Consider the following 25174-nt stretch of genomic DNA (forward strand, 5'->3'; position numbering starts at 1 on the left):
AAATCCGTTAATCTTGAATTTTCACTTAAGTTTCGTCACGACACATTGAAATGAGTGCGCCGACCTACGGTTGTCATTTTCGGGGTTTACACCGATGCCCAAGCCTCTAAACCTTTTTATGTTAGATTTCTCCCTCCTATTGTTTTCTATATTACATAGATACTTCTTCTATTAGATGATCCAATGATGCTGCTTCGTCCTCCATATTTTCTACCGAAGTCTTTAGGAGAAGTGTTCTTTGTTTGTAGGGTGAATTGTTACAATACGAATTAGCTTGGGTAGGTCTGAAAAGATGAAATTTTATAGGTCAATCAAAGGGAGGAGAATCTATCTACAAAGGAGCTAAAGTGGATTGGTTTAGTAATCTTTTTAAGAACCATATCTAAATATGGCCCCAAATTTTTGTTATTTTTATTTGATTTATTTGATTATGTTCTGTTGAAATCTAGAACTTGAGAGGGAAAAGCTTGTCTTTATTCATTACAATCTTCCCTATTTATAGATCTATACAAGATATCCTAATGAGGAAATAATAAAATACATAAAATTTTCTAATAAAATCTTTCCTAAATTCGTTCCTTCATTAAGGCGTGATCCATGAGAGCATCCCGCAGATTGATCTTTGTGTCCGTCGAATCCTCTGTACTGTAAACGGCTAGATTTCAACACTCCCCCTTAAGCTGGGGTATATGGATCTATCATTCCCAGCTTGTCAATCATTCTGAGAAAGGTAGAATTGTCCAATCCTTTAGTAAGGATATTTGCAAGTTGATCCTTTGATGACACATGGTCGACACTTACTAAACCACTGTCTAGTTTTTCTTTAATAAAATGTCTGTCCACTTTTATGTGGTTGGTTCTATCGTGCTGGACTTGATTGTGGGCTATGCTGATTGTTGATTTGTTGTCACAATGTAGCTTCATAGGCTCATCCCACTTAACTTTTAAGTCTTCTAGGATTATTTTGATCCATAGTAGCTCACATATTCCCAAGGCTATAGCTCGATATTCTGCTTCTCCACTGGATCTTGCCACCACATTCTGTTTCTTGCTCCTCCATGTAACTAGGTTACCTCCAAGAAATGTGCAATATCCAGAGGTAGATCTTCTATCAACTGGTGATCCTGCGTAGTCCGCATCCGTGTATTCTTCTAGGATTATTCCTCAATCTCTCTTAAAGAGAATCCCTTTTCCCGGTCTTCCTTTAAGGTAGTGCAATATCCGGTCTACCGCTTGCATTTGAATCTGCTTTGGATTATGCATAAACTGACTGACCATGCTTACAACAAATGCTATGTCTGGTCTAGTGTGGGAGAGGTAGATCAATTTCCCTACAAGTCTCTGGTAGGCCCCTTTATATACATCTGGATCTTCTCTAGCTTCCCCCAGTTTAAGATTAGGTTCTACTGGTGTCAGTGCTGGTTTACAAGCTAGTTTACCTATTTCTTTTAGAAGATCTTTGATATATTTCTGTTTTGAAATGAAGATTCCTTTGCTGGAGTGAGCTACTTCAATTCTGAGAAAGTATTTTATTCTATCAAGTTCTTTGATGTCAAATTTCTTAATAAGATTTTTCCTTAAACTGACTTTCTCCTCTTCATTATCTCCAGTCAAAATAATGTCATCAACTAACACTAATAATATTGTGACTCCCCCTGAGTCTAAGTGTTTAAAGAATAATTTTTGATCACCTTGACTCTGTGGATATCCATTCAGGAGCATGAATTTAGAGAATCTTCCGAACCAGGCCCTATGTGATTGTTTGAGCCCATATAGAGCATTTTTCAGTCTGCGCACCCTGTTACCTTCAGATTTTTCTTTAAACCCTAGTGGTATCTCCATAAATATCTCTTCCTCTAAATCCCCATGCAGGAATGCATTTTTCACATCCAATTGTTCCAGATGCCAGTTGTACTTGGCTGCTAGTGAGAGTAGTATTCGAAGATTATTCATTTTGGCTACAGGTGCAAACGTTTCTTGATAGTCAATGCCATATATTTGAGTGAACCCTTTTGCCACCAATCTTGCCTTATATCTCTCTTGTGTGCCATCAGCTTTGTATTTTACTGAGAACACCCATTTGCAGCCAGCCGGTTTTTTACCTATCGGTAGATTGACGATCTCCCATATTTTGTTCTTTTCCAAGGCCCGCATTTCATCTTTCATGGCATTTTTCCAATTCTTATCAGATAAGGCTTCAGAAATATCTTTAGGAATATGGATATCTTCTAATGTAACAAGGAATTTTTTGTGTGACGATGAGAAGTTGTTGAAGGATATAGAGTTGTTTATAGGGTATAAGGGAGGTGGTGAGCTTACCTTATTTTCAGGAGATGGTTCAGATTCTTGGATCTGCTTTGGAGTACAGCTTGAGCTTGTACGTCGGGAGTAAACCTTTTCAAATCTAATGATAGCTTTGTCATTTGTTTTCCCATCTTGGGTTTCAGGTGGATTGTTTTGAGGTGGTGGAGAAAGGTCAAGAGGTGCTAGTTCAGTTTCCTCATCTTCCTCAAATTTAATCTCCCCCTGAAGATGAGGTTTGAAAAAATAAGATTTTTGCTCATAAAATGTAACATCAATAGAGACAAGAATTTTTCTTGTGGGTGATTGATAACACGTATAACCTTTTTGGGTAGCTGAATAGCCAATAAAGATGCATTTGAGTGCTCTTGGATCTTACTTTCCTCTCTCCTGGCTGTGAATATGAACATAGGTAGTGCATCCAAAGATTTTGGGCGCAAGATTCTGATGGGTTCGAAACTCTGGATAAAAAGAGGACAAAATCTCCATTGGAGTTTTGAGTCCTAAGGCTGTTGAAGGTAATCGGTTTATGAGATAGGCTGCAGTTAAAAGAGCTTCCCCCCAATAGGATTTGGGTGTATTGTAGTGAAATAGGAAGGCTCGGGTGGAGGCTAGAAGGTGACCATTTTTCCTCTCTGCAACCTCATTTTATTGTGGGGTGTGAACACATGAGGACTCATGGATGATCCCTTTACTCTGGAAGTATTTTGGAAAAGGTTTGGTTAAAATAATCTTTTGCATTATCGGAGCGGAATCTTCTTTTTTTTACCCTGAATTGATTTTTGATCATGGTATGAAAGATGGAAAGAATGGCGCTAACATCAGATTTATTTTTAAGGAGATAGATCCAAGAGACTCTAGTGCAATCATCAATAAATGACACAAACCAGCGTGCCCTAGAGATATTGGGAGTTTTTGAGGGTTCCATATATCACTATGAATAAGGTAGAAATGAGTGTCACATCTCTCACTTTTGTTTGGGAATGAAGTTCTTTTATGTTTAGCTAACTCACATGTTTCACAATGAAAATTTTTATTTTTTAATTTCTGAAAAAGATGTGTGGATACATGTCTTAGGACATCAAATGATGGGTGTCCTAATCTATAATGATGAAGCTAAATAATGGAATTCCTATCGACTAGGGATAATATAGAGCAACTATTATTAGATTGGTTTGGTTCTTCCAGGTAGTACAATCCTGCTCTCTCCTTAGCAAGTCCAATCTTCTTTCCCAAAAATCTCTGATCCTGAAATAAGCAATAAGTAGGGTTAAATAATGCTTGACAATTATGATCATTGGTAAGTTTTTGTATTGATATTAGATTTGTGGATAATTGTGGTACGTGGAGGACATTTTTCAGGATGAGTGATGGAGACAATATTATGTCTCCTTGGCCAGCTACCGTGGTAAGAGAACCATCAGCAGTGATGATTTTCTTGTTGTTTGGGCAAGGAGTATAGTTTATGAGGCAGGTAGGTGAGTGGGTCATGTGATCTGTGGCTCCTGAATCAATGATCCATAATTCCTTTAGATGATTTCTGGAAGCACTTAAACTAATAGAGATTGAAGTTTTACTTGAGAGTGCAAGTGAAGAAGAAGCATTTGGTTTTTCAAGAGATACCAGGAGTCGTTTCAATTTATCAATATCTTTTGTATTGAATTATCCAAGCCTGAACTGTGCTTCTAGCTTACTTGTAGTGTTGTTGGCATGTGATGTGCTCCTTGTTTCACTCTTTTGATTCCACTCCTTGTTGGGGGGTTTTCCATGTATCTTTCAACATGTTTCTTTTGTTTGTCTTGACTTTTTGCAATAGCTGCACCAAAGTGAGTCTTTATCTTTGAATTTTGAAGAATCTTTACCTTTCTCCTTCCATGATGATTCTTTGTTCATCACCATTGCTGAGCTTTCAACGACCTTTGGTTCTAACATCACTTCTCGTCGACTTTCTTCTCCTTGGATGAGAGAAATAGTTTCATTGAGTGATGGTGTATCCTCTTTGCCGAGGATCTGAACTCTAACTTGGTCAAATTCTGCATTGAGTCCTGCAAGAAATCATAAACTCTATCTTTTTCAATAAAGTTCTTTAGGATCGCAGCATCCTCTGGACATCTGGTTTCAATGCACCTATAGTGATCAAGTTCCTGCCACAGATTTTGTAGAATGGTGGCATACTCCGTCACTGTCTTACTCCCCTGCTTCGTGCTCCCAACTTTGACTTTAACTTCAAAGATTTGAGCCGCATCACGAGCTTTGGAGAAGGTTTGTCTGGCAACATCCCATATGTCCTTTGCAGTCGAAGGGAACATAAATGTATCACTAATTTCTGGAGTCATGGAATTCCACATCCATGACATAATCATGGAGTCTGCTTCATCCCATGCACCAAATTTGGGATCTCCTTCTTTTGGTCCTCCTCCAAGGAGGTGATGTATTTTACCTTTCCCCTTCAAGTAGGTCTTCACAAATTGAGACCACTTCAGGTGGTTCTTCCCATTTAGACGATAGGAAGGCTGCATGCTTTGAAGATCACCTCATCCTTGGTGCACTATCGACACCTTCGTTTGGCCAATACTTTCGGAGGAATTGATTTCTGACATTGTGATAGTGATTAAAACTATCTACCTTGGTTAGCAATGAAGGCTTCCCGGAAATAAATTTCCCTTGTTCGACAATAAAGGTTGATAAGGATTTTTTTTAGACCGGGTCAGGCCGAGTTTTTAAAGGACTCGGGTTGGATACCAAGGCACACACGGTTCAGCCTCTCCAGCTGCACGCGGGAGTCACGCACGGGCAGCGGGTGCTCGGTTGGTGGCGGCTTCGGCGTCTGTGCGGTGAGAGTGGGTCGTTCGGCTCAGATCGACAGCGATTTAGACGTGGCGAGAGTGGTTCGTTCCGCTCGGATCGGTAGCGGACGCGGCGAGAGCGAGTCGCGGGGCTCAGATCCAGTCTACTTCTTCGTGTCGACAGTGGGTAAGGTAGTCGCAACATGTTTCGCATGGTTTGGCTTCTCTTCGGATCCCTTCTTCCTCTTTCTTTTTCTCCTTCAGCTTCCGACTTTGTCTTCTGGTGGCTTCTTCTTCCTCCTGTTCTCCTTTGGTGATCTAGGATCTTTCTTCCACGGCAATAAAGGTCGATGGCTCTGATACCATGTTGAAATCTGGAACTTGAGAGGGAAAAGCTTGTCTTTATTCATTACAATCTTCCCTATTTATAGATCTATACAAGATATCCTAATGAGGAAATAATAAAATACATAAAATTTTCTAATAAAATCTTTCCTAAATTCGTTCCTTCATAAGGCGTGATCCATGAGAGCATCCCACGGATTGATCTTTGTGTCCGTCGGATCCTCTGTACTGTAAACGACTAGATTTCAACATGTTCAATTATCTTCTTTTGGATAAATTAGGTTTGAATTTGATTTCAAGATATGAATATATTAGATGTTATTTAAAATTTGGCCTTATCTTTGCATGGCTTGGAATTAAATTGAGAATTGAGGGATTGATGAATGAGTAAGATCTAATTATTTATGAGACCATTTGAATGATCTTAGGATGCTAGTTGTGTACATGAATCAGAAGAGTTTTTGTTCTCTCTCCTCTCTATCAGCGTTAGAATATATTATGTTTTGTAGTCCAAGTCTGTAAAATCTTATATCCTTATTTTCAACCTCTGTAATCTATTTAACTAGCCGAATTAATTCAGATAAATCTCAACAAACTACAGTCCTTTCTTTTAAAATTTAAGGATTTGACCATTATTTGTTTTGTGTGTTTCTGTTCACAAGCTTCTTAGCAGATATATCTTACTGAAATTTCTTAGATTATGTTTTTGTTTCAAGCGGAAATAGTTTGCTGTATGTAAATAAAGACCTAAAGACGCAGGTTAACCATTGTTTTAGTTATTGCTGCTGGTTCTTATTTTGGCAATTGTACTCTCACTGTAGTATGATGAGCTAGTTCTTGACCATCCTATTCATTAATCAAAACATTATAGCTGTTTCCTTCTTTGAATTGGCTTGCATGGGCAGCTAAGGACAGCCTTTATTCATGAAATCATACTTATAGCCCTAAGTTGGATGAAGTCAAATGATTTTTTTTCTTCGTTATAGTAATTCATCTTATTTGACTTCAGCTATTTTGGTTAGCCTGGATGTGTACTTTTGAGCTTACAATAACAACAACAATAACAACATCAAGCTTTAATGACAATATGTGGGGTCAGCTACGTGAATCCTTTTTCTCCATTGTGTCCTATTAAGAGTTGAATTCTCATTTAAATCTAATTAAAAAAGTCATTTCTAATACTTTCTAACCAAGTTTTTTTTTTGGGTCAACCTCTACATGTCTTAACTTGAGTCAAAATCTAATACATCTACTCTCCCTATTAATTCATCAAAAGGCTGACACTTTATGTGGCCAAACCATCTAAGGCTCTTTGATCTTATTTTCCACTGGAGCTACTCCAACCTTTTTAAATATATACTTGTTTTGCATTTTATCTTTAAGAGTAAAGTCACTCATTCACTTGAGCATCCTCATCTCTTCAACACTTAACATAAATTTATGGTTCTCTTTTAATAGCCAATATTTTGCACCATAAAATATTGTAGGTCTCATCACCATCTTATATAATTTTCCTTAAAGTTTGAGTGGTATTTTATTGTCACACAATAGGCCCGATGCATTACTTGACTTCAACCATCCAACTTGAATTCTACTAATAATCTCTCCATCTATTTCACTATCACTTGCGATATTGATATTCAAATTGCGATATATGTTTTTTCTTGTGTTTTAGGTCACGAATCCTGCTATTGACCCCCTCAGAGAAGGTTTGGTCATGTCACTAGAGGTGAATATTGGCAAACGTGGAAATATTTTAGGAGTTGGACCACAAAATGCTTCGCAGGTTTGCGACTACTGGTTTGCTTTCTAGATATATTTATGTAAACTTTATGCCTTTTTATTGGTGTCTCTGCAAGATCTGCATTATCGTTTAACTGAATTCAGTATTACTTTTTGTACAGGTTATTTTATCTAGTCCTGTTTTGAATGAGGGGGAACTTGAGGCATTGATGAAGGATCCTTATTTAAAACCTCAAGTATTGCCAGCCTTTTTTGATATTGGTAAAGGTTTGGATGGCTCGTTGGAAAAGGCTTTGAAGAACCTCTGTGAGGCAGCTGATGAAGCCGTTCTCAGTGGTTCCCAATTGCTTGTCCTTTCTGATCGTTGCGAGGAGCTTGTAAGAACTTGCATCCTTTTATGCAATTTGTACCCTCTTCACTTGGCTTTATTAGTAGTAGTTTTGTTTTCTATTGCGTAAATCAGTTAATAACGGTGAGCTTCTGAATATTAGATTTTGCTCATGCAACATTTTAGGTGTTAAGAGTATGCAACATTAATCCTTTGTCATTTTTTTTTCCATTAAATTTCCTCTATTCTCTTTTCGTCTCTCTTTGACCTTGCAAATTTTTGTTGCATGCATCAAAATCTAGTCAGTAAAATGTTCGGATTGTGATAGTATGATTTTTTTGCACATACTTACCAATTAAGGAAATCACCATCTTTTTTTTTGGATTACTTTTTCTCTGTGATGTGAATTACCTTGATGATATTTTCTTAGTTGATAGGACTTGTTCGTTTCTTTTGCTTGCTTTCTCTAGAATGCATCATTATCTAATTAAAATTAGAGTTTAGATTGTGCTAGGCTAATTTCTCTTGTATTTCATCTAGATACTTTTCTTGCATCAATCTTTATTTTTTTTTAACAACATCAAAACGAATAGAGATTGATGAAACAACAGTATATCTGGTTGTGAAAACTTCTGGTCATAAAAAATTCCTATCTAATGACAGTAGAATTTGTGTATTTTTTGTATGATAACCTTAATTTTCCCTTGAAAAAAAAAATATATAGAACATGAATTACCGAACTTCCATTCCTCTTTAAACTCTAAATGCAAATGATAAAGCAATTTCAATAGTAAAGAATGCGAGTTTTCTATTAAGGCAAAGTTGTATGAACTGATGCGGACATCCGACGTTGGACGTTAATCAAAGGAAGAGACGAAGATCGACGACCGAGATCAGAGTTTCCACCAGCCGCAGGATGGGTTCGGGCTCGTGGCTTGAAGTCCCTTGATGAAGGGCAACGCAATACCCGTCAGTTTTTGGAAGAGTCAAATGCTCGCGGTTTTATCTCTTTTTTCTTTGTTTTGTTTTTCCTTATTTTCCAAAACCACCAACCTTTCTTTCCCCCATCTCCAACCGTTGGCTGCTACCCCACAACCCACCGGCCAAGCATTTTCCCCCACCCAATTCGTCGGCTACACCCTCCTCAAAACCCCCCATCGCCGGCCTTGTTTCCCCTACACCCCACTGTCGGCCCACCTTCAAGTTCTCTTGATTCCAATTTCATTTCACCATAATTATGACCTTCCTACTTTAGCCCCATCACCTCCACCTCATCACCTCGACACCATCGGCCTATCCAACCTTTCCCTATAGGATCCTCAATTCCCCCTTTCATTTATGACCTTCCTACTTTAGCCTCCCCAATTTTAGTACCATATTTGAATTCAAAAGTTAAATTTGAATTTGAATTTGTTTCATAAATTAGGTTTTCTCCATTTTAGGAAAGTTATTTAAATTATATCCAATTAAATTTATAATTGGATTTGATTTAAATTATTTCTTCCTAGATTAAGATCCTAAATAAGGCAATCTCTAAATCCCTTTCTGATGCGATTAAAAAATATAGGGAGCCTATATTTTTTTGTCACAAAAAAGAAATGAAACGACACCGATGAAAATGACTAAAGACGAGAAAAAAGGACGAACAAACTCTTACATTTCAAATAAAATAAAAAGACGAAATTAAAAGACTACAAACGACGCTCAAAGACACCCTAAAGTTGCTGCACTTAGAGAAGAGGGATACAGGTGGAGTGGCACTTACGGAGAGACGAAAGAGGTTAGAAGCCCGAGAAGAAAGGTTGGAAAGAGCCCGCAGGATTTCCGGAGGGGATGAGAAAAGAAGGGTGGAAAGAGCCCGCAGGATTTCCAAACCAAACCCGCAGGTTATAACTTTTCCAAAAATAACATTTTCATTCAACTATCTAAAATATTACAATACCCCCCCCATATATATATAGGTATGAAAGGGGAAGACCAAAAGACACTAACATTAAATTCCCATAGGAATTCTAAACACCACAACATTAACACATAATTACTTTGTATGAAAAAACACATCCCAACCCAACAACCGAAGTGGCAACCGCGGGAGCCATGGAGGCCGCACGGAAACTAAGGGTCACGGGAAAGAGCCCAGGCACGGGAAACCAGCAGCCGGCCGGAATCCAAGGGGGCAAATGCAATGAAATCATGGAGGAAACCAAGGAGTCATGCATGGGAATACAAAACACCTTTCTTGGGATTCTAAAAGTCCTTTTTGGAACCCCAAGAGACATCATAAAAGAAGACTTTAAAACTCTAAATAACATTTAATAAATAGTAAGATAATAAATGAACTAAAATATTTGCTAATAATGAGCTAACCCTTAGTTCAATATATGAACTAAAGACCAGCTCATAAATGAGCTAAAATTCCAGCTCAAATTTATTTGAGCTAGTAGACTCAAGAGAAGCCAAAAATCATATTATTTTTGACATGTGTTGACCCCCCCCTTTGTCTACATCAGACTCCCCTTCTTGAGAAACTCATCTCCCGATGAGTTCGCTTCTGGTTGTTCTTGAGGAGTTGAAGACGGCGCATCTAATTCATTGATCAGATCTTCATACTTCTGCATGATCTCATCTCTCTCTTTCAAGAATTTGTCTTGTAAGCGCTGCTTTTTCTTGAAGTATCTTTCTGTCCGTATGTGCATCCATGATTGAAGCTTGTATAATTCATACTCCAGTGGATTTTTTGATTTTGCGGGATCCATCTATCCATAGATTCTTCAATGTCTTCTGCCTTGCTTTCTTCAATTTTTTTGTCTTTTTTTTCAATTTTTGACAGACTCAAAAAAGACTCAAAAATTACAAGACTCACAGAAATACTCAACCTAAACTTAGACTCACAATTCTTTTACGACTCAAGACTCACAAAACTCTCGACAAACTTGACAAACTCAGACTTGACAACAAAATTTGACAATCAAAATAAAATTTGACAAACTACAACTTGACAAACCACAAATCTAGGACTTATTAACTTGCTCTGATACCAAAATGATGCGATCAAAAAATATAGGGAGCCTATATTTTTTGATCACAAAAAAGAAACGAAACGACACCGATGAAAATGACTAAAGACGAGAAAAAATGATGAACAAACTCTTACATTTCAAATAAAATAAAAAGATGAAATTAAAAGACTACAAACGACGCTCAAAGACACCCTAAAGTTGCTGCACTTAGAGAAGAGGGATACAGGTGGAGTGGCACTTGCGGAGAGACGAAAGAGGTTAGAAGCCCGAGAAGAAAGGTTGGAAAGAGCCCGCAGGATTTCCGGAGGGGATGAGAAAAGAAGGGTGGAAAGAGCCCGCAGGATTTCCAAAGCAAACCCGCAGGTTATAACTTTTCCAAAAATAACATTTTCATTCAACTATCTAAATTATTACAATACCCCCCCCATATATATATATATATATATAGGTATGAAAGGGGAAGACCAAAAGACACTAACATTAAATTCCCATAGGAATTCTAAACACCACAACATTAACACATAATTACTTTGCACGAAAAAACACATCCCAACCCAACAACCGAAGTGGCAACCACGGGAGCCAAGGAGGCCGAATGGAAACTAAGGGGGCACGGTCACGGGAAAGAGCCCAGGCACGGGAAACCAGCAGCCGGCCGGAATCCAAGGGGGCAAATGCAATGAAACCATGGAGGAAACCAAGGAGTCATGCATGGGAATACAAAACACCTTTCTTGGGATTCCAAAAGCCCTTTTTGGAACCCCAAGAGACATCATAAAATAAGACTTTAAAACTCTAAATAACATTTAATAAAAAGTAAGATAATAAATGAACTAAAATGTTAGCTAATAATGAGCTAACCCTTTGTTCAATAAATGAACTAAAGACCAGCTCATAAATGAGCTAAAATTCCAGCTCAAATTTATTTGAGCTAGTAGACTCAAGGGAAGCCAAAAATCATATTATTTTTGACATTTGTTGACCCCCCCTTTGTCTACATCACTTTCCGTAAGCCCTAGTTCACTCCATCATGCCGCTGACTTCTCCTCCACAACTCATTGATTTCCAAATTCAAATTGCTTCATAATTATTTTCCTAATCTAGCAAATGATTAATTTGGAAAGTCTTTTATTTTGAATTCAAATAAATTTGAATTTCAAAATCTTTTCGGATTAGTTAACCTATTTTGGAAAACCCCCCTCAATCTCTCCGATTCTGAATTTTAAATTCAGATTTAATTTTTTCCAATCGCATTCAATGCAAGGGTCCATATACATCGAATCTGGACACCCCCCTTCTCTCCCTCATTGGCCGGACCCTCTCTCTCCTCTATCCTAATTATTTCCTCCTTAGTTAAATGCCCCAATTAAGGAGATAATTAATTCCTCTCTTCCCTCTCTTCTTTTCTTGTTTGAATTTCAAATTCAAATCCATTAATTAAGGGAAATCTGAGATGGAATTTTATATCTTTAATTTTTTTTATCACCCCCATTTCGTTCTACATCAGTAAGGATTGCATTTTTGTCTCTATACTATCGTGCATGATGTATGAAATTTGATTTGAAGCTGCCAATATGAAAGGGGAAGCAAAAATAATAGGTTCTGTTGTTGAGCTAGTGATTTGCTAGTGAAATTGATTGCCCAAAAATGTTTGAGATTTGTGTGTTAGGATTTTATAGTAGTATAAATGTTTTTGTTTGGAACATAACTTGTGGATCAATTATCCAGCTGTGCAATTCCTTCTAAATTCATGTACACGGATGCTATTTCGTATATTGTGTTTTGGCGTGCTGCACTATATGGTGCAATTAAAATAATTGCTATTCTTACAGAAAATGAATAACATGCTGTTCTTAATGGGGTTGCACGTATGGGGTTGGAAGTTTTATATACAAATCAAATTGGTGATTTGGTAAGTTCTGAAAAGAAACCTAACTGAAACACATTACCAAGCATATCCTTAATCAGCACGTTTTGGAGTTCTTGAACCTATGAATGGCTCATGTTGAGTGTTTTCATATGTGATTTGAGATTGTTACTGTCCAGCAACGCTACTACCATTATACAATTAAAAGGTATGACACATCCCAGGAAGGTATAGGGGACAACTTGGGGGTTGTTTAAAAGTTAAACCTAAGGGCTATTTGATTGGATATATTTAAAATTAATGTATATAGCAGTGCAAAGTAATGAAAATGTAATATATTTTGAATTTAAGGAACTGTTTGATTCCATGCAAATAAAATACATTGAAATAAATTGTTTTTGGGTGTTAATCTATATTTCAAATGCATAAAATACTGTCTAATCTTTAATGGGATAGGTGGGGAAAATTAGGTTGTTTTGGGTGAAGTTGGCACCAATGATTATGTGATTGGGGAGGTTGGGGTTGGCATCAACGTGATCAAGGAAGTGTGCGTTGTCTATGTGGGGATAGTGTAGGCGGGTACATATCGACGTTGTTGGAGAGGTCAGTTTGGCTGAGTTGATGGTAATAGAGGTGGGGTTAGTGTTAGTGTGATTGAGGAGGTCGAGATCATAGATGCAAACCTGATCCTTTGCCATACTTTTTTCAAAATCAGGTGAGAATTCCATGTAGACTTCCTCTTCTAGGTCACCATTTAGAAAGGCTTTATTTTATGTCTGGTTATTGCAAGTATCAATCTTGGTTGACAACTAATGAAAGAAGAATTTTTTAGTAGCCTATCCCATAAAATATTATAAATCTTCTAGCTATCTACCAAGCATTGAATCTCTCAACTGATTCATCTGCTTTGTACTTTATAGTGAAAATCCAGTTGCACCCTACATGGCTTTTCCCAGCTAACAAATCAACACGAGGCCTATGGTAGCAACGAATCCCTTTTTATTCATTAGCATACAAAGAAAGAAAGAAAAAAGAAAGACCAGAGTGGTGGTTGAACATCTTGTGTTCGGGAAATTAGTCCATACCATCAAGTGCCTCCCTATATTTCATTTACCGAAATGACTGGGAAGATCTAATGTCTTCTAGCATGAAACCAGCTCATGATCTCCTCTCTAAGTAGGAGTTGAGGGGTTTACGATTGGGGAAGAAGAATGATAAAATCATACCTGGTTAACTGCCTTCTTAGCTTAGTAATACCTTACAGCTATTTATATAGGTATTGTGAAATATTAGTTTATATTCCACTCTTCTCAAGTCCATCAATCTCATCTTGTACTGCCTTTTTCAACTTTGAATTTTGTAATGCCTCTTGTGTTGTGCTAGGAACTTGAATATCATCAAGAGAAGTAGCAAATGTTTTATAAGATGGCAATTGCCTTTCATAAGTAACATAATTCCCAATTCGATGACCTGTACATTTCCTAACACCTTTCTTCAATGCAATCAGCATGGTAGAGTCATTGATGTTGGGAATTGGCACATCTCCAGCCTAATCCATACATATGTTTTCTTCAAGTGGAGTTGAAATTGACTCAATATATTGGTCACATGCTGGTTGTGATTTGTACTCTAGCTCCTGTCTTTTTTACCTCCTGATGTAAACTTGAAAATTCTCATTAGCAAGTTGTGGAGCCACAGATTGAGCAGGCATCAAAGAATAAGCATTTGTGGGCTGGGCTAATGACTGAACGAACATGCATGGTTGTGGACAAGTCTTGCGTATTGTCTTTGGGCACAAGCACAGATTGAGAAGAACTTGGTGACTCTGAGTGGGCAAGGGGCACAGACTCAAGAAAGAACTCCCAAACTTGATGTTCATTCATGCTCTCCCTTTGAACGTGAGATTTAGGATATAAGGACACATGCTCAAAGAAACAAGCATCCATGGTGGTATGAAATCTTTTATTGGTTGGAGAATACTATTTGTACCTTTTTGAGTTGGAGAGTTCCTTAGAAAAATACACTTATTGGCTTTATAATCAAATTTTCTACGGTGTTGAGATTACACATGAACAAATGGCATGCAACTAAATACCTTGAATGGTAAATCGGATGGCGCTACATGTATGTGAGGAAAATTTTCCAGAAAAATCTGATGTGGAGATTGAAAATTAAGTACTCTGGATGACATACGTTTTTTTTAAATATGTAGCCATGAGAATAACTTCCCCCAATAAATAATTTGAAACATTAGAGGAAAGCATAAGATTACGGGTAACCTTCAAAATGTTTATTCTTGCATTTAGTTTTCCCATTTTGTTGATGTGTCAACACACAAACATATGTTGATGATCTTATGGTTCTAAAGGTAGGTATTGAGGCTATAGTGTGAAGTAGTCCTTAGTATTGTCTGAACTCTGATGTGAGTATATGAATTTTAGAGTTGAATTTATTTTGATTCATAAGATTGAAAGTTTGAAAAATTTGCCCGACCTCATACTTTTCTATCATAAGGAAAGCTCTAATTACCCTTGTATGATCATCAACAAATGTTAGAAAACATTTAGTGCTAGACAAATTTTTTATTCTTAAGGGACCCCACATATCACTATAGATCGAAAAGGCAATTGAAGGTTTGTATGACATTTGAGGATATACTGTTTGAGTATGCTTTATAATCTGACAAGTATTACAAGAAAAAGATGTTGGACTTTTATTGATAAATAATTTGGAAAACAATTTTACAAGTACATAAAGCTGGGATGATCAAGACGATAGTATAATAATATAATTTCACTATCTTCATTGATATTGGAATTGAATATATAATTGAAAGATTCCAATAGGCTCTCAGATTGGATGCAACTTGTTTGAGAAAATTGGTTTGAGGATCTGTCACATGGGCGGAGATAGAGCCCGGAGCACAGTTCAACATTGTCAATCATCTTCCTTGATTTCAAGTCTTTAAAAACAAACAAGTTTGAATATAATTTAGTAATACATTGAAGGTCACAAGCCAATTTGCTAATGAATAAAAGATTATAATCTAAATTTGGAACATGGAGGGATAGACTTGAGATACAATTCCTTAGTTAGTTGAATGGAACCTATTCCAACGATTTTAGAATTTTGAACCCTCAACAATATGAATGGATAAGTGATCACTACTTTCGTTGTAATTTTGGATAATGGCAATATCTCCTGTCATGTGATCTGAAGCACCATTGTCTACTATCCACGACCTCATTTTTCCTTTATTAGGTTAACTATTCATTAAAGTGAAAATCCAGGCATTACAAAATTTTTAAGCTTAACATAAAAGGGTTTTTTGTTGAATCATAATTATGTTTAACCAATAGTAACATAATTAAAATTTTTTTATCCATAAATGTGATCGCTAACAAAGCTTAGTCCTTAATAATGAACACATCATAGTTATAGTTTTAGCAAAATATAATTACAGTTTCTCCATTTGTATGCTAACTCTAGGAGATATGCAAAGTATTTTATATATGAAAATTATAGTTTTGGAGCTATAAATATGAGTTTTGAAAATTGAAAATAATTATAAATAAATTTCTAAAATCATGAAATTTTGTGAGTGGTTTCAATGTGATGAACACTACGGAACAATCATTATAGCCAATTATTATTTTACCCCTTTTGGATTTTCAATTTAAGTTCAATTTTATTTGATCTGCTTAACATTTCAAAATCATGATATTAAATTAAATGAATTAGAAATTTGGAAAATGAGAAATATGACTAGTTGCCATCTTCGAAAGAATTTAATAAAATTCATGCATAGCCTATGAGTTTGTACTTCCCACAAGTCCAAGTTTCACCAAGGGCCAATTTGTTTTGGTTTAAGTGTTTGGATGTGGTTGGAGTTGAGTTTTAGAAATGAGTTTTAGAAATGATCTTATTTGAAGTAAGTTTCATTTGTGTTTGTTTGTTTTGTATGAATGAACTTATAATGAATTCAATTCTAGTGTTATTTTAGATTGCAACAACTTTCTTTTTATTCAATATCTTGATTTAGTAATAAATGGTATGTTTGGAGCAGTGATTAAATGTCCCTTCATGAAAACTAGAGGTCTTAGGTTTGAGTCATAGAAACAATCTCTTTACAACGGTAGGGTTAAGATTATGCACTTCATCTCTCCATAGATCTTGCATGAGATCTCGACACGCTGCTTGCCTTCTAATTAAATTTATATTATTTTATTATCATTTAGAATAAAAGTAGCATTCAAACTTATTCATCTTTTAGTGATATATTGTTGTATTATTATTTTATGCAAAAAAGAGGCGAGGCTGGTTTCCTAGCCCTAATAAATAAAATTTGTTTCTCTCCATTATATAGGTGAGTTCCAATAATGAATAATTCACTTTCATTCTCTTTCTCATCGAAACAAATACTCGAACTCAATTGTAATTACTTCCCAGCACTTTGAAATAAATTAGCCCTACTGTGTGCACGTGTGAATAAATGGAGTTAGTGCTGATCCTTAATTTAATTTTATTATGATTAGCAACTTTTTGGTTGCTCCACACGGCTGTTAGTAAGCTTTTAGCATTCTTTAATAGTTTCAACATTTTTTGACATGCATCTTTTTTTTTTTTTAAGCCCTTGAAAAGAATTTTTGTGCCATTTGATCATGGGCCTTTTTAAAATTGATAAGAACCATATGAATATCATGTTTCTACCATTGATACTTTAATATTGGTTCTCTTAGTGCAAAAATACACCTTATAATATATTTTTTCTCATCAAATTTTGTTGTTCTTCTATCAACTTTTTTAATAAAGACATGTTCAATTTTCTTCTTCCACATTTTTATTTTATGGCTTGTAAGATTGATTCATATAAGCTTGGCTCAATCTTTAAGATATTTTTTGCTTTCGAAATGTAGTACACAAATGCGAGTTCCCTAACCATTGGGCATTTGACTATCAATCTTTGGAATTATGTTGAAAGATTGGATTATCAAACCAATTTAATGGCTTCTAGTTCAGCAAATCTAAAAAATCTTTTCTGGACCACAAGCCTAACCTATATGCATCATCTTTAAAGCTAACACAATGTTACATTATTTTGGGATAATTATATTGTATATTTCAATTGTCTTTATTATGCTTTGTCAAGCAATTTCTTTCTTAAAATAATTATCTAGTAATTTTTCGAAAGAGTTTTCTCAGTTTTCTTTTCGTTTTTTAACTATCTTTAACTAGGCTTTTTATTTTCTTAGCTTTAAAAACACATAACTTAATAAAAGTCTTTAATCCTAATCTATCGTGTCTTGACTATTGTATATCTCACTTATGCTTTATTATCTTGGGAAATCATTCAAGTGCTATAACTTTGATTACAATGGCTATACTCCTTGCAAAACTTATAGATTCTTTAAATTTTTGTATATTCGTGTATTATTTTTATTGTCACCCTTTAAAAGCTCATTTTTTGCCTAAATAGCCTTGTGTAACTTTTCATTCTCTTTAAATTCCAATTTACCTATGAACGGTTTATGTTGAGAGATATTCTCTTTTAAGCTCTAACATCATATGTTGGTTAATCCTTTTTATTTTCTCTATGGTTTAACAACATTTATAATTTAGTCCCATATTTAAAAATAATGTCAATTAGTTAGTCGTTTTTAAAGAAAAAAAAATTATTTCTTAGTCCTATAATTGTTTCCTTTTTTTTTTTGTTTAATCTGGTTATTTTTAGTTACCATATGGTCACTAAAAAATTAGAATTTGTTATTATTAGACATTTCTAATATCATATGTTTTTTGATAAAAATATTTTGCTATTGCTAGACATACAATAATAATAATCATATGCAAGGATGCAAAATAACCATATTGAGAGAGGACGGCAGTTGGTGGATAGCAGGTAAAGCTCAGGCGCTCATGTGAGGTGGGATAAGGACATTTGGTATAAAAAAATAAATATTTGATCTAAAAATAGAATTTAGTAGGATTGAAGATTGATACAAGTCAAATGTCTAAAAAGTAAGTAGTGGCCAATAAGAGAACCTTTGGTTAATTTCTTTTATTTATTTATTTATTTATTCTTTCAAGGCATGCATCTGTAACTACTACTTTCTTTAATGTGATCAGATTGCCTCTTGAAATCTCTTTACACTCTCTGTAGTTCTAAATGATGAAGTCTATTTGTCAAACATTTCTTTATTCAGTGAATGTCAAAAATACAGTCCTGATTACTGTTCTAGTGGCTGCACTATGTTTTGGTTTTTTTTATCTGTTATGTGCAAGTGTGTTTTACTTTTGCTGATCAACTTTATCATTCTACGTGATTGCAAGTTTCTAAAGCATATTTATACGTCTTTTAATATTTTTAATGCTTGTTTATGTTAAGGAGTTGTGTGCTATTGTTTAAGGAGTACATATTTGGCCAGAGATATATTTGTGCCAAAATTGTAAGAAAACATTCACGCCATATTTAAATCTGTATATGTATGCAGTTTTCTCTTTCTGAGTTGGTCTGCTTGTTATATTCATTTAAGAATCAAATTTTTGTCTTCTGGATTTAACTTTTAAACAGGGGAAAAGACTAAAATGGTCCTTTAACTTTATAAAGGACCAAAATGGTCCCCAATTATATTAAAAGACTATTTTGGTCGCTCAAGTCTTTAAAAAAGAATTAAAATAGTTTCATTGTAGGACTATTTTTGTTTCTTTTGAAGGAGTTAAGGGACCAAAATGGTTCTTTAATATAGTTGGAAACTATTTTAATCTTTCATTAAAAATCAAGGGGCCATTTTGGTTATTTTCTCCTTTTAAACATGTTAGTAGTCAAATTAGTGCAGACTTTGTTGCCAGCTGAAGCTTGTAGTATTTGGTTCTATGCTAGATATGCATTTATATTTCCAATTAATCATTTTTTTACCATTTGGCTATAATGATTAAATTACTAATATTAGCCTGTAGAAGCTTCATTATCATACTTCCTCAAGTTAACCATGCTTCATTTTGTTATAAATTATTTTAGTTATGTTCTTTGGAGCATTTTAATGTGGGGTCATTTTTTTGCTAATTTGCTTGGCCAGGAACCAACTCGTCCTGCCATTCCCATTCTTTTGGCTGTTGGTGCGGTCCACCAGCATCTGATTCAGATTGGCTTGCGGATGTCAGCTTCAATTGTTGTTGATACAGCTCAGTGTTTCAGTACCCACCAGTTTGCATGCCTGATTGGATACGGTGCCAGGTGATTTGGTTTCTCATTTTGACAGCATCTTCTTATCTACATTAATAAATAATGATTATATGTGATTGTACCTCATCAATTTGTCTAATCTATTTTAGTTTTTTGAAGAAGTCCATTAGGGTTGATTTATGTAATTATCCTATCTCTCATGTTTGATCATGTTAATTTGAAATTAAAAGAAATAAACTCATCTAGGAAGAGTACAAAAAGTCATTCAAAGCTAGGAAGAATCTGCAACTTAAATAATAAAAGAAATAAACTAATGTAAGGCTAATTCAATCGATTTAATATATAAGATCACTTGACTCACTGGGTAAGGCCATAGACCCATTGTTGTGCTTTTCTTATATTTGTGGTTGAATGTCTATTTATGGGTCTTCCAATAGATGCAAGTGCCATCCCAATTAATTTGCGATAGCATAAAGTAAATGAGCCCATCTAAAATAGATAATTCCTAAGCCTTCCAATATAAGTAAATGCTATCCTAGCTAATGGGGTTGCACAAACCTAACAAGACCAAGCAAACCAATTTAACCAATCTGATCAGCTTATAGGGTAAGGCTGCAAGGCACATTATTTGGCTTTCCGTATTCCCAAGGTTGTAAGGCCAGCTTATGAGCCTTCTTAAGTTATACCTAACCTTAATTCAAGCTTATAATAAGGATAGAAGCTTTAACCACTTTATGACTTCCCAAGTATGTAAGGCCCAGCCTTTAAATAAGGTTATAAGACCGCTAATGAGCTAATGAAATACTAAGCTTGAGCCAACTACAATGAAAACAAGCACATCATTCAGAAAGAAATGCACCATTCAACCTCATATGTTTCAGGTGTGCTTCCTTAATTCAAATTATAACTTGTTGATAATTGATAATTATATCATGCTACTGAGTTCTTACTTATCATGTTTAGTACTTTTGAACCAAAAATGACCATATTGTGTGCCTCTTAATTATTTAATGAAATAATTATGATAAGCCCTCTGTTCATAAATGAGTTGATGCTAATCTTAAAAAACCATCTTGATGACACTTTTTTTTTGATAAAAATTACATATAACTTTGAAATGATCTACGATATCTATTAGAAATCAGATAATCGATTATTCCATTGCTTTGTGATTACATACTTTTGCCTTGATGTCTAGCTTCTTCAAGAATTATGCATGTGCAATATCTCTGACTAATTTATCTTCTTATTGGATAATATGTCTCTCCTTACTTGAGAAAATGTTGAGCAATGCATCCAGAAGTTTTGGTCATTATGAGGATGTCTTGTCATTGTCTAATGTGTGACAAATTATGAAAGAACTAGAATTCAATCAGTAAATATAAATTATCTTTACGAATAAACCATTTATTCCAGTGAAATATCTTTCTTTTTATAGCAACTGAGATCATTTTGCTTCATGTTACGTTCCAACTATTTTTCTTTTCATCAACTTTTTCTCTTTGATGGATACATGTCAATAACACAAAATAGCACATGCCATAATGATGCAAGCAAAAATTTTGGAAGGGCCCCAAATTTTTGCAAGCAAAAACTAGACTTTCCTAGGTAATAAAAATTACAAAGATTACATGAAATACTCAAAACTAGGTAAAATACGAAACAAAACGACTTTTTATAATAAAAGACTCTTACAACTCATGACCCTTACAAAGTTTGACACAAACACAAATTAAAGACACCTAAAGGAGCTTGCCAATCGTTGCTTTGAGAAGAATGATACAAGTGGAAGGGAACTTGCTGATAGAAGAATAGATTAGAAGCCAAGACGAAAGGAAGGAGAAGCTCGCAAGCTTTCCTAGAAGAAGGAGAAGGGATGGAACAAGCTCGCAAGCTTTTCCACCATGAAACCCGCAGGTTTAGATCAAAAAATTAGCACACATAGCATCTTCTTTTAAGCCTCAAAACATCTCCTATTTATAGAAGAAAAGGGCCGCCAAATAGCCACCTAAAATATTAATTAAAACCTATTAGATTTAGGGAAATGAAAGGCCAACAGTCATAACACATCAGCCCCCAAACGGTATAGCAAAACAGAGAAGAAAAGCCATGAGAACCAAGCAGCCAAGCCACGGGAACCAAGCAGACAGCCACAAGAACCAAGCAGCCAGCCACAGGAACCAAGCAGCCAGTCACAGGAACCAAAGGGGCAAGGCACGGGAAAATCACTCAGCACACGAAAACGAGAAGACAAAGGGGAGGAGAAGAGGCAAGTCCACTCCAAATTGAATTCATGAGTTAATAGTATACATTTTTGAATTAATGAGCTAGGAAGTGCAATAAATCTCCAATCGTTGAGCTAAAACTTCAGCTCAAGCATTTATGAGCTAACTCCAAGTAGAATTCCAACATTTATAACTCCGTACCAAGCAACCAAGACTCACCCGAGAACAATAGCAGCCCAAGGGTCAAAACAAAATATCCATTTTGTTTTGACCCCCCGTTTGCATGCATCAGATACTCCCCTACTTGAAAAACTCATCTCCCGATGAGTTGTCTTTAGCTTTCTTCCGAGGAAGCGAAGAAGGCGCATCAAGTTCTTGAATTTTTGCCTCGAATTTCTTCAGGATTTCTTCTTGCTCTTTCTCGAATTGTTCTTAAAGAAATTTTTTTTCCTTTTCTCGTATATCTTATCACATAAGAACATTAGATATTGAATTTTATACAACTCTATTTGTAGCGGATCTGTTGAATCACCTTCTGTTGGAACCCATCTGTCCATCGGAAGAGGGACTTCAAGATCTTCTGGCTTGCTTTCTTCTTTGACTGAATCAATCTTTTTGTGATTTTCCATTTTTTATAAAAACTCAAAAAGAAACTTAGACTCAAAGAAAGAAAGACTCAACCTAAAGAAACCAAGACTTACACAACAACTGTTATGACTCACCAAGACACACACAACTTGCTTTGATACCAAATTTGATGCAAGCAAAAATTAGGAGAAAGCCTAATTTTTGACAGCAAAAGATCACTCTTCCTAGGAACTAGAAGATTACATGAAATACTCAAAACTAGGCAAAATACGACACAAAACGACTTTTTATAATAAAAGACTCTTACAACTCATGACACTTACAAACTTTGACACAAACACAAATTAAAGACATCTAAAGGAGTTTGCCAATCGTTGCTTTGAGAAGAAGGATACAAGTGGAAGGGGAACTTGCAGATAGAAGAATAGATTAGAAGCTAAGACGAAAGGAAGGAGAAGCTCGCAAGCTTTCCTAGAAGAAGGAGAAGGGATGGAACAAGCTTGCAAGCTTTTCCACGACGAAACCCGCAGGTTTAGATCCAAAAATTAGCACACATAGCATATTTTTTTAAGCCTCAAAACATCTCCTATTTATAGAAGAAAAGGGCAGCCAAACAACCACCTAAAACATTAATTAAAACCTAATAGATTTAGGGAAATGAAAGGCCAACAATCATAACACATCATCCCCCAAACGGTACAGCAAAACAGAGAAGAAAAGCCATGGGAACCAAGCAGACAAGCCACGGGAACCAAGCAGACAGCCGCATGAACCAAGCAGCCAGCCGCAGGAACCAAGCAGCCAGCCGCGGAACCAAAGGGGCAAGGAACGGGAAAATCACTCAGCATAGGAAAACAAGAAGACAAAGGGGAGGAGAAGAGGCAAGTCCAGTCCAAATTGAATTCATGAGTTAATAGTATACCTTTTTGAATTAATGAGCTAGGAAGTGCAGTAAATCTCCAATCGTTGAGCTAAAACTTCAGCTGAAGCCTTTATGAGCTAACTCCAAGTAGAATTCCAACATTTTTAGCTCCGTACTAAGCAACCAAGACTCACCCGAGAGCAACAGCAGCCCAAGGGTTAAAACAAAATATCCATTTTGTTTTGCTTGGTGCACCCTTTGATTGTCGTGGTGCTGCACGGGGGGTATGGCATGCTTTATCTGCTTCATGCACAAGCAATAGAGAATAACTAAAAGCCCCCTATAGCACACTATTTTAATTTTAAATAATTTAGGATCTAAAATTAATATTGATATTTTTATCATGTAAATATTAATTTTATTTTATCTCAATTAAAATTTTTTAGAGTTTATTATCACTTTGAGTAGTGTTGAATGCCCATCCCTCTTGCTGCTTTGGGTTTGATTCTAGGACATTGAATTGTACATCCCTTCGTCTCTCAGTTGCTTCTACTCTAAGGTTATCAAATGTGAGAGATTCACACATCTCTCCATCTCTTTCCCAATTTGATTCTTTTTGGACTCAGAGGCATTCTCAATGCCACAAGCTGAACATCTCCATCTTTGCCTTAATCATCTTTTGTTAGTCTCCATCTGTCTTGCTGAAGTAGTCATGAGCTGCTCTCGCTCTCATTAAATGACAAAGGAGGCGGGCTTGACAAGGCTTCAACGAATGTACTTGTATCCATTCTTGCGTTCAAAGTAGATTTGCTATTTTCATGTTGTTTCCCGAAATTTTCTAGTTAACAAAAATTTCACTCTATTTTGCTATTTAATACCACTGTAAATAACATATTCAAAAATTTTTAATCTAAAATTGTCTTGTGGTATGCCATGTTTAAAACATCTCATGCCGCACTATATGCATGTGTGCTATGCGCTATAGTTCCACAAAAAACTTTGCATTATGGTGCACCATTCGCCATTAACAAACTTGCTTAAGTCTACGTTTCACATTCTTTTTTCTGTTAACCTGGCTTTCTTATATCTTTTTGAAATTCAATTTTCCATTTCTAGCTTTTGTTTTTTTTTTCTAGTATTCTAAGTTTAACTTGCCCATAGGAAATCTCTGGCTAACAGTCTGGTTTCTTCTTACCTTGCAGTGCTATATGCCCATATCTGGCTTTAGAAACATGCCGCCAGTGGAGGTTGAGTACAAAAACTGTGAATATGATGAGGAATGGAAAGATGCCCACAGTGACTATTGAGCAGGCCCAAAGGAACTTTTGCAAGGTTTGCACTTTATTGAATCTATGCAGTTAATGTTTCTCTGGTAGATCTTTCTCCTGAATCAACTCCCACTGTTACCTTCCATTTGGAGAGTATGTTATCTTGTCATTGTTATTAAAAACTTTGTATGGGTCTTCTGCCATTTAGCTTTTAGGGTCATAAAATGGCTGGATAGTTTCTGTAATATAATGTTATATGGTTGTTTAACAAACTATTAAAATTTCTACTTATTGTACTTGGTGCTAATTTTTAGTATCTTCCTGTTTTACTTGGATTTTGTCCCTGCATATTATGAATTGTAAAGCAATGAAATTGATCTATCTGATAATATGATTATAGACAATTTTCTTGAAAATTTAGACATGAAGTCAATGTGTGCTTCTTTGATAGTCCAAATCATTCTAAAACCCACATATTTTATAACCATAGTTTTATTCCGTAAGTCAATGGATCATTACCAATGTAGATAGAGAGATCACTGTTTGCTGTACAATTTTTATTGGAATTCAAGCAAGCTATAGCTTAATAAACACCTCTGCCATTACCTGTCGAAATGTAAAAAAAAAAAAAAAAGCTTTACATCAGCAATGTACTTTC

At 35.6% G+C, this 25174-nt stretch overlaps 1 protein-coding gene across 1 annotated transcript in view; it reads left to right on the top strand.

Moving 5' to 3' along the window:
* LOC110101016 (ferredoxin-dependent glutamate synthase, chloroplastic-like) overlaps positions 1–25174 on the top strand; it is a 75320-nt gene that overhangs the window by 19706 nt on the left and 30440 nt on the right. The window contains exons 4-7 of the mRNA XM_028697654.1: positions 7108–7218; positions 7337–7552; positions 19467–19624; positions 24451–24580. Coding sequence (XP_028553487.1) covers positions 7108–7218; positions 7337–7552; positions 19467–19624; positions 24451–24580 — 615 coding nt within the window. The remainder of the gene's footprint in view (positions 1–7107; positions 7219–7336; positions 7553–19466; positions 19625–24450; positions 24581–25174) is intronic.

This window comes from Dendrobium catenatum, unplaced genomic scaffold (genome assembly GCF_001605985.2).
Source record: "Dendrobium catenatum unplaced genomic scaffold, ASM160598v2 fragScaff_scaffold_989, whole genome shotgun sequence".
NCBI classification, from domain to species: Eukaryota; Viridiplantae; Streptophyta; class Magnoliopsida; order Asparagales; family Orchidaceae; genus Dendrobium; species Dendrobium catenatum.